Source organism: Falco rusticolus, chromosome 7 (assembly GCF_015220075.1).
Source record: "Falco rusticolus isolate bFalRus1 chromosome 7, bFalRus1.pri, whole genome shotgun sequence".
NCBI classification, from domain to species: domain Eukaryota; kingdom Metazoa; phylum Chordata; class Aves; order Falconiformes; family Falconidae; genus Falco; species Falco rusticolus.
Genome location: NC_051193.1, coordinates 5,807,386 through 5,821,633, shown reverse-complemented (window position 1 = coordinate 5,821,633; position 14,248 = coordinate 5,807,386). Strand labels below are relative to the sequence as shown.

General features: G+C 39.5%; 1 protein-coding gene across 4 annotated transcripts in view; it reads right to left on the bottom strand.

The window, feature by feature from the left end:
- MEGF11 (multiple EGF like domains 11) overlaps window positions 1-14,248 on the bottom strand; it is a 215,094-nt gene that overhangs the window by 85,878 nt on the left and 114,968 nt on the right. For all 4 annotated transcript variants that reach the window (XM_037393890.1, XM_037393891.1, XM_037393893.1 and 1 more), the window contains exons 8-9: window positions 9,205-9,417; window positions 1,039-1,213 (exon numbers count right to left, since the gene is read on the bottom strand). In XM_037393890.1, the coding sequence (XP_037249787.1) occupies window positions 1,039-1,213; window positions 9,205-9,417 (388 nt within the window). The remainder of the gene's footprint in view (window positions 1-1,038; window positions 1,214-9,204; window positions 9,418-14,248) is intronic.

Below are 14,248 nucleotides of genomic sequence, written 5' to 3'. Positions count from 1 at the left end.
ATTTTGAAGTTGTAACTTAAAATATCAGAGGGTAAAACTCATGTAGGAGGCTGCACATTTTAGTTGGCTGCTCAAAGTCAGTGGAAGTTCTAAAAATATTGGGAATGTCTTTGAATCTGAAGGTTGATTTCTTGTAAATTTAGTAATTGTAACTAATAATTACTAAAATAGTACAGAAAAATATAGATGGGCCTGTGGGGGCAGATCACGTAAAATTAAGAACACAAATTACAGAAAGACAACTGCTAAGGAAGTTGCAGTGGAATTCTCTCTTGAAAATATTTTTTTTTTTCTTTAGGAAGTACTGTTTCATAAACATAGCCTGCACATTTCTTCCAAGGTGTGCTCCTGAAGTAAAGAGGTACTTCACATACAGATGACCAGGGAACTTATTAGTAAGAGTTCCACTAAGCCCAGCTGTAGTACGGCTGGGCATCTGGATTCATGTCCTAATACCTTCTGCTACAACCTGACAATTGTTAATTATGAATTTTTGTTGTTTCATTTAGGCTGATTTCTTCAGCCATTTTACGTCTTATCTATAAAATGTAATGCTTGTTTACCTCAGAATGTCTGAAGCTCTTTCTGATGCTCAGGTAAAAGACACCTGCCATATATGCTCAGAAAAGACATAAATTGCTCTATCTTTTGTAACATTTTAAAAGATTTTAATCTATTAAAATCACAGTGTGACTGACAAGGAACATGCTGAAAGGCCATGAGAATTCTTTTTCTGTGTTTCCAGGCAGACAATAACCTGACATCTTTTTTGTTATGTCTTGACTCAGAATATACACCAGGAAACTATGTCTTTATCCTTATAACAGTAATAAACTTACAATACTGATGTTAAGTAAATAACCAGGAGCAATAACTTACACTGCTCGAAGGAGAATTATGTTGACTTATAATAGAATGGGAAAAATTACTTGTATTTGGCCCCTTTTATGCAAATATTATTTGAAAACAGATTTAAATCCTCTTTAATTTTTTGCAGGCACTTTATGAAATGCCCCATTATTCCCAGCTCTCACTTACCATATATCCTGGTGCACATGTACACTTCCCTGTGATGCTGTCACAATCTGCACCATTCTGGCAAGGGCAGGTCAGCTGGCAGCCTTCACCGTAGTATCCAGGAGGACAGGTTTCATTGCAGTAGAGTCCAGCCCAGCCAGCTTTGCAGCTACATTCTCCAGACAATGGATGGCAACTAATGAAGGCAAACAGACATTAACAAAATGTGAACATGGAAGAAAAATACAGTTTGTAACTAGCAGTACAATGTTTTACATGCAGTGCCAGCAAGAGTCACACTAAGACCATAAGAAACCTGAGAACTCTTAAGGATGGTGAACATAAGCAGACGTATAACTTAGGAAGTGGATAGGGAATATGGTGTTAAATACCAGCCTGGCATGGCACTTCCAAACATCTGGGAACTGCCACAGCACTGATAATTTTACACCTTTGGAATGTATGCTTTTCCATTCTCAAATCAATGTGAATTAGATTAGTGACATTAGCCACATCACAATTAATCCATACTGTTGTATGACATATATTTGGTTGTAATACAGTCGGTAAAGATGTTCAGGGTTAGGAGAAATTCCAGTGGATGGAGGAATGCAATCAAGAGAGTTGTGAAGATAAACTCGAGTACTGAGGCACAATATTCTATTCTATTCTGTTTTGTTCTGCTCTACTCTACTCTCTACTCTGTGTTTTAAAAATGAGTGCCAGCTCAGCAGAACTTTTCAGCAGGGAGAGGTAGAAAGGAATGTGCTTTGGAAGGGAAAAATCTTGGAAAAAGAGTTTTGCAGGGAATACTCAGCCATAGTGAACAGAACTGATCCCTACCCGAAGCCTTGGGATTTACTTGGGGCAGGAGTCAACAGGAGCCCTGGGACTAAATCTGTGCTGTGCAGGAAAATGAGTCAAGTTCTTTTGTGCTGAATAATGAGCATTGCTGCTCACCATTGGAGCCTCTGGCTTTCATTTCTATTCAGACAACTCCACAGTGTTGTGAGAGCACACAGAGAGAAAAACAGAAGGAAGAATCAAGTCCAAAAGACAAGACAATACCTGGTCCTTCTGCACCTGGTAGGTGGAAGACTTACTCCTTTGTTCCTCCTGCTATGAAACAGTTTACCTTTATTCACCATTCTTTTTCTTGTACAAACAGTAAAAGCATCTCCAGGTGTTCTTAGGGCACTAACTTGCCACAGCAGGAGAGCTGTGCTGAGGGCTATGGGCTAGGAAAGAACAGAAGGCTGGACTTGTGTTAAGTCCTGGTTTAAAGAGATGGAGGTTTCAGGGGGATGGAGAGCACAGGGGGATGTCTAGTTTGGAGAGACAAGGTGGTCAAAAGAGAGAGCAGGGGATGGAGAAGGAATCTGACCTTTGGAAAAGGACCCTATCTTATCTGAGGCCAGCTGGGAGGGTAAGGCTTCACCTGAGAGCTCATTATGCTCTGGGGGCCTCTGCACCACAAGAGCGTACCATAATAGCACTGTCTAGCCCTCAGTGAGAAAGATGAGAAATAATATTGCTACAAATCAGATTTTCTTTATTTTTCTCAGAACAAGAAAGAATAGAGTTCTGCAAGGTGGCACCTCTCTGTGGACCTGTCTTGTGGTTTTTTGCCTCCTAGAAACTATTTATTTTCCTTTATGATTATTTATTGCTATAGTTTAGTATTGCAGACATGACTGAATGGGTTTCTTTACACCTATAAAATTAATATCGTATATGTTAATTTTCAAGGCAACCTCATAAAACGTAATTTCCAAGTATGTTTCTGGCAATTACTGGTAGGAGAGGTTAGTCATATACTGTTGTGACTAAGAATGATCAAATTTTGTGAGTGTCATATGCTACATCATAAATAGTGTTTTACTGACTAATTAAAACAATTCATCAGCTTAACAAACTACCATCCATGAAATTCTTCTGACAAAGCAGTCCCTGAAATTATGGTTGTTCACAAAGCACCTCTTAACATTCAGATGAAAATAATAAAAGCTTGTTTTTTCACCCTCTGCATCTATTAATCATTATCTAATAGGAGCAGAAAGCTAAACATTAAAGAAATATTTTAAAGTGGATTTTTTGTTTCTCTGTTTTTACTACAACTGCACGTATCATACGGTTCCATGAGAACTGCATCTGTTGGCTAAATTAAATCTTTCAGAGGTAATATATGATCATGGCAGTTTGAATCAGTCTATGACAATTCAATTGAAAATACTATACTCAGTAAGGATTTCTACTCTAAGGTTGGCTCCTTCATCAAAACGGACAGCTTTTTTGCATGGGATGCAAGGTATGTATTAAGGACTAAACCCCATCCTAACATGCACTAAAATAAGAAGCAAAAACCAAACAGGCTTTGCAGAAGAGTCTGCAGGACACAGGGGGCTTGGAATCCAAAACAAGGTCCAGTAGAAGGCTGAGACCATATTCTGCCCCCCTAAAGCCTTTTCTACTCTTTCACAAGGCTATGAGCTAGGAAAAGTCCAAGGCAGATGTTTGGGGCCACTGCATCCATATAATCTTCCCACTGAAGCAAGAACAATTTTGTTATCAGCCTGAGCATATCACAGTTTTGTTTTTCTCCTAGGCTAAGCACTTGCAGACTTTCAGTGATTTGAAATACTTATCTTCTGCTGCCTCACAGAGTGCTGGCATTGTAGGATTAGGAAAAATCCTCCACATCCTCCAGAGTTACAGTGCTCATAACAATAGTTCTGTGTAGGTAGCAACAGTTGGTGAATAGACTGCACAGCAGGGGAAGGGAAATTTCTCCTTGACAGTAGCAGAATAAATCTTTCCAAAGCTTTTGGCAAGCCAAACATTAACACACACCATCGTGTTGTAGTAGCATAACAAGCAAAAGGACCTCAAACCTACATAGCTGGGTCTGAAATGAGGTTGCAGGCTGTGTCTGGCCAGGGGACACAGGGGACTTGTCTCAGGTACAAAGAATACAGTGCAATGCCCTGAATCAAAAATACTTGTTTAACAATTAAGATGCCCTGATGCAGTGTTAACTTGAAGATGGCTAAGATTTAGATGCTTAACCGAAATTCAGAAGATAGCTGTTGCCTTCCCAATCGTGTCAGTAAATCTTGGCTATGTAACTTACTCTTTCTGCCTTCATTTTTCCCATTTGTAAAACAATGCCTTGCTTCCTCTGGAAACCCCTTTAAGATCTGCAGCTGATATCACTAAATAGTGCTAAGTTTTTATTATTAATTGTTTTTTCCTATTCTGGTATGTATGAACTATTCCAGTAATTAAAGTGATCAGTTACATACTAAATACATTGCAGCTCATGACGTAGAAGCAGTATATGTATGCACGTATGTGTGAGTTAAGGATGTTTCTCTCATACTGGCATTCTGTGAAATTTCATTCTGTTCAAACTGTGTACCCAGACACATAACAATAGCTAGGAAATTCGTCTATCATCCATCCAACCACCTACGCACCCAGACTGTGCAGTGAACTAAATGCTAGCTGCATAGAAGTTGAAAAGTTTGAGGCACTTAATGACAAAAGTGTTAAGGCAAAGAATAGGAAATAGAGCCAGCAATGTGACCTGTTGGTATAGTTCTTCCCTTCCTGTTCTGAACGTACCATTCAAGGTCATCAGTCCATCTAACATTTTGCCAGCACGGTTACAGCATACTAAGGCATTTCTCCATGCCCCCAATAAACTGAAATTAAGAAACACACACATTTCCTCTAGAGGAGGATCACTGAATGGATGGGTAAGAGGATGTGAGGCCTCCAAAAGGATCCCAGAAGGCAAACCCACTAACATCTGCTTTCCAACCACTTGCTCTGAGCAGGAAGGGAACCTTACACTCTTGGAAGCATTTGGCAGGGTTATACATTAGTATTTTGCATTGAATCTTAACAACTTTTATTTCTTCAAATCTCTTGCATAACAGGAAGGAATAGTGTAGAAAACCCAGAGTGAATGCAAGCAGCCAAGTGTTCCTCTGGCTCTAGGCCAAGCAGAGGTGGAAACGAAGCTGTCCACTGCGCACAACATGGCACGAGAAGGAAATTGTTCCATGGCTCTTGCTGCAGTTTGCAAGCTACTGTGCAGCCCCTGGCTCTTGAGCCACGTTTACAGCAATAAAAGATTTATTTTTTTTAAATTTACCACCCGAACTGAAAAACAGAAAGTAATTTTGACCTTTAAATTTTTTAAGCATCTAATTTTGAGGAAATCTGAGGAAACCAGGTAACTTTCTTAAAGTAAATTGGGAAAAGAAATGCTTTAGACAGCACAGTCTGCTCCAGATTTTGAATTTATTCTTCACATATCTTTCAACCGAAACAACTTCTTCCTGACTTTCTGTTTATACATTAGCATCAGTCATCTCATCTTAATGAACGACAGCCCTAATCCTTATTTAACAGCATTTTCTGTCTTTTGGTGTTCATACTACATTATTACATTCAGTCTCCCTTACTAAAATGCCCTCTTGCTTTTAAAGAAGTAGCCACAATGAGACTGCAGGGCCAGTACTTCAGTCCAGCACATCTTCAAAGCCAGCCTCATTCAAGCACATTGTTGACTTAGGTCAAGGCAAAACTTCACGCAGGGTCCATGGGGTTTGATCCTTCCAAACTTTTCAGTGTTGAGGCAATTAGAGCAATAATTAGAGCCTCTGGAGATCTATGCATATCATTTGACTTTGTAACAGTGTCTTCCTTCCCTTCTCATGCCTCTGACCTGGGAAATACATTACTGAAGACATACTGGTTCCACACCAGTGCTCAGGAAGGGTGGGTGTGGCTTAGACTATTCCAGCTATTCATTTCCCTCTCTGCTTTTCAGAAAAGCAAGCCAGGATTATGCCTTTCTGCCTTGTAGACTGTCTCAACGTGGACTTTTTGCATAGGGGAATTTTTTACAGGTGTATCCTTCCCTGTGGAAGGACAGCCCAAGTCACCAATGCATTCTAAATTACCTAATTCTGAGGTTGTTCAGAAGTCCTGTACAAAGTGCCTTCAGTGTGCTTTGATGCAGAAATTATTGGATGATGTTCTTCAGCCATTACTATGCAGGAGGTTAGACTAGATGATCACACTGATCTCTTCAGACATTAAAATAGATAGATCTACAAAAATAGAAAAGCTGATTGTGTATTTCTTAATGTTCCTCCTGAACCTGCTCCTCAGAGCTTCCAGAACTTTCCATTCCAGCCAGCTCTCCAATAACTAGATCAAATGAGTCAAAACCACTGACAGAAATAAGCAGAGTTCCCTCACCTTCTTTCAAGTCTTTATATAATATTTCTACACACTTATGTATTGCAACAAGTAGCCAACAGTTTAAACTGCTTCTGGGGAAAATAGATGGCTGTCAGTAAATGAATCACTTCAGAAGACCACAGTTCCAGTAACGATAAAAATTCAGGGGAGAAATGGGAGGAGGTGGGTGGGAAGAGATGTGTGCTGCATGAGGCTGGTTAAACAATCGGTGAAAAGGTTTGTTCAGAATACGGAGTGCCTTTGGAGAAGGTCATTTTCCATCAGCTCTAAGACTCCTTGGCTCAGAAATTGACAGCACTCTGAGGAGCTCATTGAAAAGTGGGAAGCTGAAATACCATGGATGAATGAAAGAACATTTACAGATCTACAGCTTACTGATATCTCTTTGTTCCATAACAGCAGTGATAAGATGTAGCAAAAAGGGAGATTTTATCAATGTAGAGACTAGACTCATTTATTAAGGAAATGGAGATACCATCTTAGCAGAGGATGCTGCAAGTGAAGCTGAGGGAGCAGTGATGGGAGGGAAGGCATAAAATGTATCTGTCAGACAGCAGCCAGGCACAGGTCAGGCACATGGTGTGTAAGAATGACCACATGCCCAGAGAAGAGCTGTGAGAGGATTCAATCCTCCACCTTCCTGAGCTCTCTCAAACTTGAGAACTCATCTTTCTTCACAGCTGGATGGTGCTAATCTGCTCTTTCAGGAAGGATCTTCTGACAACCCCCCAGAGCACCTCCCAGTTAGTTCTTTGAGTAAGCCAGGATCAATTCTAGCACCCTCAAACCTACGGTCTTCCTCTACTTAAAAGACTTACGGAATTGAGCACTTAGCTGAGGAACAGCAGCCAAACTCAGCCTTGCCTGTGGCCTGCAGTCTTTTCACTCTATTTAAACCTTTATAGGAAAATGGGCACACAAAGAGGTTTCTGCAGGCTAGGAGAGGGAGTGAAGGCACACTGTATCAGCTACAGTCCAAGAGCATGTTCTCACCCTCCAGTACACATGAAGAACAGCTTTCACTGAGGAGCAGTTTAGCTGGTATTTACCGCAGGTTTAAGTCGTGCACACTGGCAGGTACTGCAGAGTAGTATGACACACAGGGATTTATACCTTAGCTCACTCTGCAGTAATTCTGGAGACATCCCCTATTCTCAGTACAGCACGTTAACTTTTTGTGTATAATGCTCAGCTCATGCCTTAGGGATGTTATGTTTTCGCAATGATTTCATGATACACAAAATAATCAGAAGTAATAGAAGCCTGTTGTACAGAGTTACTTTTGAGGTGTCAAACACTTTGGAACCTTGCTGTCAAACCCACTGGAGCTAGAGCTATCTTTCTGTAGAGGACTCGTACCATCAAAATTACAAGGCTTTTAAATAATCCACTGTGAGCTCTGACTTTCAGTTAAGCAAACCCTCACCGCTTGCAGTTGAACTTGAATTCACAAGAAAGATCACCTGTTTATTTCCAAGACTGAGACAAATAGAGTCTATCTCAAGCACACAAACGGATTTGCCTGAAGTGTTTGTGTGTGTGTGAGTGTGTGTGTGTGTGCACGCACACAAATTAGGTGGTATTGCTTGCACACATAATGGAGGAGAGTGCTTATATTTTAGCAGGCTGCAAGATTGCAAGGTAGGTTTGTCATCATCAGCAAGACAGTCAGGTCCCTACCTGTCTGGTTTAAAATTGAAGAATGTCTGCATCAAGGGCATATTTGCTTGGGCATCAATTATCCCCACCTCCCTCTGAAGCCTGCACAATCCTGAATTGGCCGTGAATGCATAACAGTAATGGACAGAAAAAAGGAGGAAATCAAGTCGGGGCTGAGGGGCTCAGCATCTTGCAGGCATGGTAAGGAAATGTGGGCACTCTAGTCCACCAGGATAGCTCAGGCCAGAGTGCTTTTGCTGCCCAGGCTCCCTTTACTACATGTGAGGGAGTAAGAAATCTCCAAACAGCAATTCCAGCAGTCAGTCAACAAGGAAAGGAGTTACAAAAGGCAACAAATAGGATAATAGGGAAGAGCCTTAAATTCCTCCTGTTTTCAGGGTTTGGAAAACTTATTCAAGCCTGCAACAGGACAGTAAATGCAACCTGGCTCATGTTAGGTACTCAAGTCTGTTTGTGGCTCTAGCTCTTAGTAATGAGAACCTCAAGAATTAGATCCTTAAAAAACCAAAAGGGAATAAAACATTGAAACCTGACCTTTTAAGTGAGGTTTATTCCACTTTAGATATACTTCCCTGATATTTATTTTCCTGAATATTGCACACATACACATACTGAATGAAGAGCAAAAATAGGCACACATGAGAAGTCTATCTTGACAATGTCGACTTTCTTCCAGTTCCATAGACTGGCTTGGGGATATTGATTTCAGTCTATTTATACACCTGCCTCAAGTGTTTTCCACAAGGTAATTTGCCACAAGATATAAACTGAAGCAAATTAGGTTTCATTTTGAAAGTCTACTTGCTGTCTATAGATCTAACAAGAAAACACATGCATGTCATATAAAGAGCCAAAATGATAGATTTCAGTAAATATATCTGTATTTTTTAAACTTCAGTGGGTTATTAAACACACATATGGGCATCATATGACAGTTCTTATGCCTAGAAGACTGCAGTTACAGGATAAGGCCGTATGTCATATTGTTTCAGATTTTAGCAGTACTGTTTAAATACTTAACAGATGCTTAGTAGCTGGCTGGACTGATGCTTATGGTTCCAAACCTGAGGTCATTTAAATCAAAGGTTACAACCTAGAGGAACTGTCTGTGTTCTTAATTATAGAACTTAACTATAGAGAAAAAGGGAGTAGGTGTAGTTGACTGATTTTTTTTCCCCAATGCATTTATTTGAGCAGTCCCTGCACTAGTATATATTATGATGTACATACCTGAGAGTGTTGGTAATATTGCAAGGACATCTCTTGTTGCATTTGAGGCCATAAAATCCTTCTGGACACATTCTTTCTTGGCAATAAATACCTTTAAATCCAGGGTCACACATACACACTCCATTTACATGATAACACTTTGCACCATTTTGGCAGTCACATCTTTGTGTGCACTGAAAGCCGTATGTTCCAATAGGACACTCTTCTTGACACCTGCAATGAAATATGTGAGACAGGATCCAGTCAAATGCTATAGTTTAGTCTGCTTATGACTTCTACATAGGAATGTTTTTGCTAATGAATTAAGTACAAAATCATTGCTCATTTTTTTAAGTAATATACTGTGAACTGATACCATTGGAGTTATGTGATATCATGGGCACATAAATTGCTGTTAACTGAAAGTGCATTAATGTCTGTCCAAATATATACGACAAAATTTGCATTAGTTAATATTACCTCAGTTAACAAAGTGGATTTTGTTTTCTGGACCTTGACAATTCCATTCATTAACAATAATAAATTGATATAGAATAGGATACTTTATAAAAAAAACCCTCATACGTTTGCTTTCTTTTTATTACAAAAGGATTGTGTACCTTCTTTAAAAGCATGCAGTCCTCTTAGTGATAATGTGGATTGAAAGGGAATGTGGTCTATTAAGCAATATTGAGTAAAGTGTTCTCCTGCAATGAAAAGTTTTACTTTCCCCCTATGCTGTCATTGCAGTAGCTTTATACCAACTAGGAGAAAATATACTCCCTTGCCTTTTGTGTGTGTTCCGAGTAACTAAAGCTCAGATTTGCTTTTAATCTCTTACTCCAGGGATGCTCAGTAGTATAAAATCTCAAGACAAATCACTTTCATACTCCTTAGTGTAGTATCTTCTCCAAAATTGTCAACATGTTTAATATTTGATACACATAAAAATGGAACCTGCAAATGCTATACACAGATTGTTTTAAATTGCACCTCCCATGCACTGTTTAAAATATTTCCCTACTGGATACATTATGAAATCTGCCAAAAAGTCATGTTTCATTGTCCTATGCAACCAGTTTAAGCGTTTGTAATATTTCCTACTTTGAAAAGCTAAACTAAGGTCCTAAAGAAAGCAACTGATTCTGTGCTTGACATAATTCAGTGGTTTCAAAATTCTGCAATGAGTCAGTACTACAGTTTACATGATCCACCGTGAAATACAGATAGACCTTTTTCAGTAATAAAAAAAGAAAAAGAAGCCCAGAAAAGCCCAATTCCCTTATCGCAAGGATGCCAGATATTGGAAATTGCCTATCAGCATTAATTTAATCCTGAGCATTGATTAAAGTGTATACTGTAAACTCAGTGGATAGAGGCAATTGTTAAATGTCTTTCTGCAGGTCATTTCACAGCTGGCAGGTGAGAGTTAATATAATGATAAGTAATAAAAGATTAATGTGTGATGCAAGCCAGGCAAAACTGCCCTGAACACAGTCAGTATATAAGAAGAGCATTACTTTTTGCAGCTTCATATTATCACGTTTTACTAAAAATAAATGAACAAAGCAAAAGGCCTAGCTAGTGATTTAATTGCAGCAAGCATCAACACAGTTACTAGTTACACAATCCAAGTTCAGGAGTTCATACGAGACCCAAAGAGAGAGGAGCCTGTGACAAACAGGAAGGGAAGGAGCCCAGAGAATCATCAACGGTACTGGCTGCTAGCCCTGCTGCTCTCATAGTAGTTCGGCTGCAGAGGAAATAACCAGCAAAGAACGGGTAACATTAGGACTAGAAACACTTAAAGCAAATGAAATGCAATGAAGAACATATTAAGATGCCTTATGTCTCCATTGCTGTATACAGCTCTACTAGTTAGCAGGAGAGCACTGTACTCAACGAGATGAATACTTAGTCAATAGTGTACTATATCATTCTATATTTATAGAAGATGAAGCATTACCTAGCAGGGAGAAAAGCATCTGGAAATGAAATATTGACGACCTAATCCATTTACATAATTAGCCTTTTTCTACTAACAATTTAACCAACTTATTTATTTGGAGATCAAGCAGCTACTGCTAATGAATTTTATACAAAGAATACTAATAATGACTCCTCTGGAACATAAGAATAATCACAGCAGGAATTAGCCTTCTACTTAAACATCTTTCCTTTGCAACATATCAATCTAATGTGTCCATAGCACCATTAACAACCAGATACATTGTTCAATTAAATTACAAAATGAGCTGCTAAGCCCTAGTTATGTTTCTTGTTTAATTTACATTGCTTTCTGCCTATCTGGGGAGATTCGTATTATAATATCCACTGAACTTTAATATGTACTATAATTATTTGGGTTGGGATAGGATAATATGGCTGTCACCTGTAGAATTAATGGAAGCAATTTTACAAAATATTAAACATAAGACAGCCTGCTTAACAGATGAACTTAGTACATACACCTACATTTTTTCCAGATAATTTTTTTTCATGGAATAATGCTGTAATGTTTTTTTAGCTTTTCTGTTTGTTTGTTTTGTAACAGTAATCGCATTTATGTAGCATAGAGAAATATTAAAAGCCATCCAAAATGTGCTAGCCTGGAGATTGCCATTCTGTCAATAAAAGATACAGGTACAAACACAACAACAAGAGAATAAGTCTGCTCATATAGTTGTAACAAATGTGGTATTTATTCTGTTAAGATTCGATCTTTAGGTTTAATGGCAATATGGGAAACAAAACTAAAACAGTATGTTCAATTTTCCTGGCAGCCACGGAATTCTTAGACACTCTATCCTCAGCTTCTAACTGTGCCTCTGCTATTATTCCTTTTCAGTTTGCAAAACATACATTTACATGACATACCCAGTAATTTTAGCAGAGCACAAAGCTTCCTGGAGTTATTAATAGTGCTTGCCAATTTCCTAGATATTTAGTGCAGTGCTGCTTCCTAGAAAACAGGTACAGAACGAAGTGTGGCAATCACACTTACATAGACCTTTATGACCATTTAATCTCCACAGATATTTATCTAACTAGAAGTTATTATCTTCTGCACAAGACAATGAACCATAGTATTATATAGTACTTATAGACAATTTAAAAAAATGATAGTAGATAAAGTATGTTTACATTTTGTTGTTGTTATTCACTATTTCTGTTATTATTAACAAGATTTTTTCAATGCTTTGTAAAATTTTAAAGAAAATACAATTTTGCTGTGCAGCAGCATTCTCCTGCTCCACTTCCAATTGTACTGTAACACTGCAATAGTTGCATGGGATCCAGAAAGTAAAATAGACTTTAGGCTAAAGTGGTGTTAACTAATCTGTCCCATTGTCTATGCTGTATGAACGCTTAACTAAGGAAAGCAATTTAGACTTTTTTAAGACCTTGTGCTTGCTCCTGCCCTCACTGAAATCAATGGGCAACCTACCATCAGCTAACTGTAACTAACAGCAAAGGTATGCACGCCTGTTCAGAACAAACCATTACAGGCAACGTGCTGTCCTAGCCCAAGCGAGAGGCAGAACTCCAACGGAATATAATGGGCCTAAGATTTCACCTCCCTTATTGAAGGCTCATTAAAGGCTGATAAATAAACATGTTTTAACCTTCTGACAACCCATTTGAAAGGTGAGAATTTTTAGGCTAATAGTTTTTCCCTGCTGCTAGAAAAGCTTTCTGAACTGCCCATTTACCTAACTTTCTCCTGATCTCATTCATCCTTCCGCACACCTGCGTTTCTGCTCTTCTGCCTCTCCCTTCAGTGTCTGTTGTTAACTTCGCTGCTCTTTGAGGCTGCAGGTGAGCCATTCCTAAGGGTTTTGCTTGGGTGCGGGTCCACAATGGGATCTTCCTTTGGCTTCTCTTCCACCTCTTCCAACTGATTATGCTTTATTTTCTCCCTCCCTGCTTCTGTCTTTGCAAGCAACATCTCTCTTCGGAGTCCAAATCTTTCTCACTTTTCTCCAAGTACAGCTCTGAAAAGCACACACTCCCTTTGCTCAAGGACAATTCTTGTGCACTCCTGTCAGGTCTGCCCTGCAGTGCCTCCTCTGCCCAGTCTCTCCCGGAGCCACCTTCTCCATTCCCACTCTAAGGGCAACCAGAAGCAAACCTTTTTGCTTTTGACAGCAGGCAAAACTAGGTCTTCTATTTTCTACATCTCCTTTCCTCACCCCCAACAGTCCTTTCTGTTATTGTTGGAGTGCCTAAGTGTTGCTGTTTGGCAACTCCATTACCGTTCTTTCCCTGTGCCACACGCCTGTAGCAGAGCCAGCTCTTCTGCTGCATGTCCTCCCTCGCGGCTGGGGTTATATTGGCAGCTGAGCAAAGAAGCTGGCTCAGCTGCAGGCTGCTGGCTGGGAGCTCCTGACAGCTCTGACACTTTTGATTTACCTACAGCCAGAAATCAATCTAGGTCTGCAACAATCAAAAGAGGAGATCTAGAGACAGAGGGCCTCTGTCAGCTTTCCTGAGCATGGCCAGAACTGGGGACAGCTTGGGAGTGAAGTGTGGTCACCAATGTAAGTGGCCAGGCTGCACAGTCGCTTCCTTCAGTGAAATTGTCTCCAAAAGGAGAGAAAGGGAAAGCTTTGGTTAGCAACAGTAATTATATGGTACACCATGGCTGAAATCACTGTCTCCAGATGGAGGATGGGGGAAGAGGTGTCTTCTCTACAAAATTAATTTGAAATAATTAGTATTTCCACCATATTCAACCACATGCAAATCCTGACATAATCTCCAGAACCCTCTCCGATTACTGCTGTTGATAAAATGGAAACAAAGAACTTGCACATTTAATGGGAAAGAGCACAGCCTTCTGAACCCCAGCCCAGTGCTGAAGGTTGGTATGTTTGTGTGCTATAAAGACCTGATGATTATACAGTGAAGCAAGAAATATGAAATTCCAACAAGCATTGCTGCATAAAAGTATAATTGTAGCATATGTCAGTATACTGATACTAGCTTGTTCTAGCTAATAAAAGAAGGAAAGATATAGGAGAAAGGGCTTTAGCACAGCATACACTACTGAGCTGTGCCCACA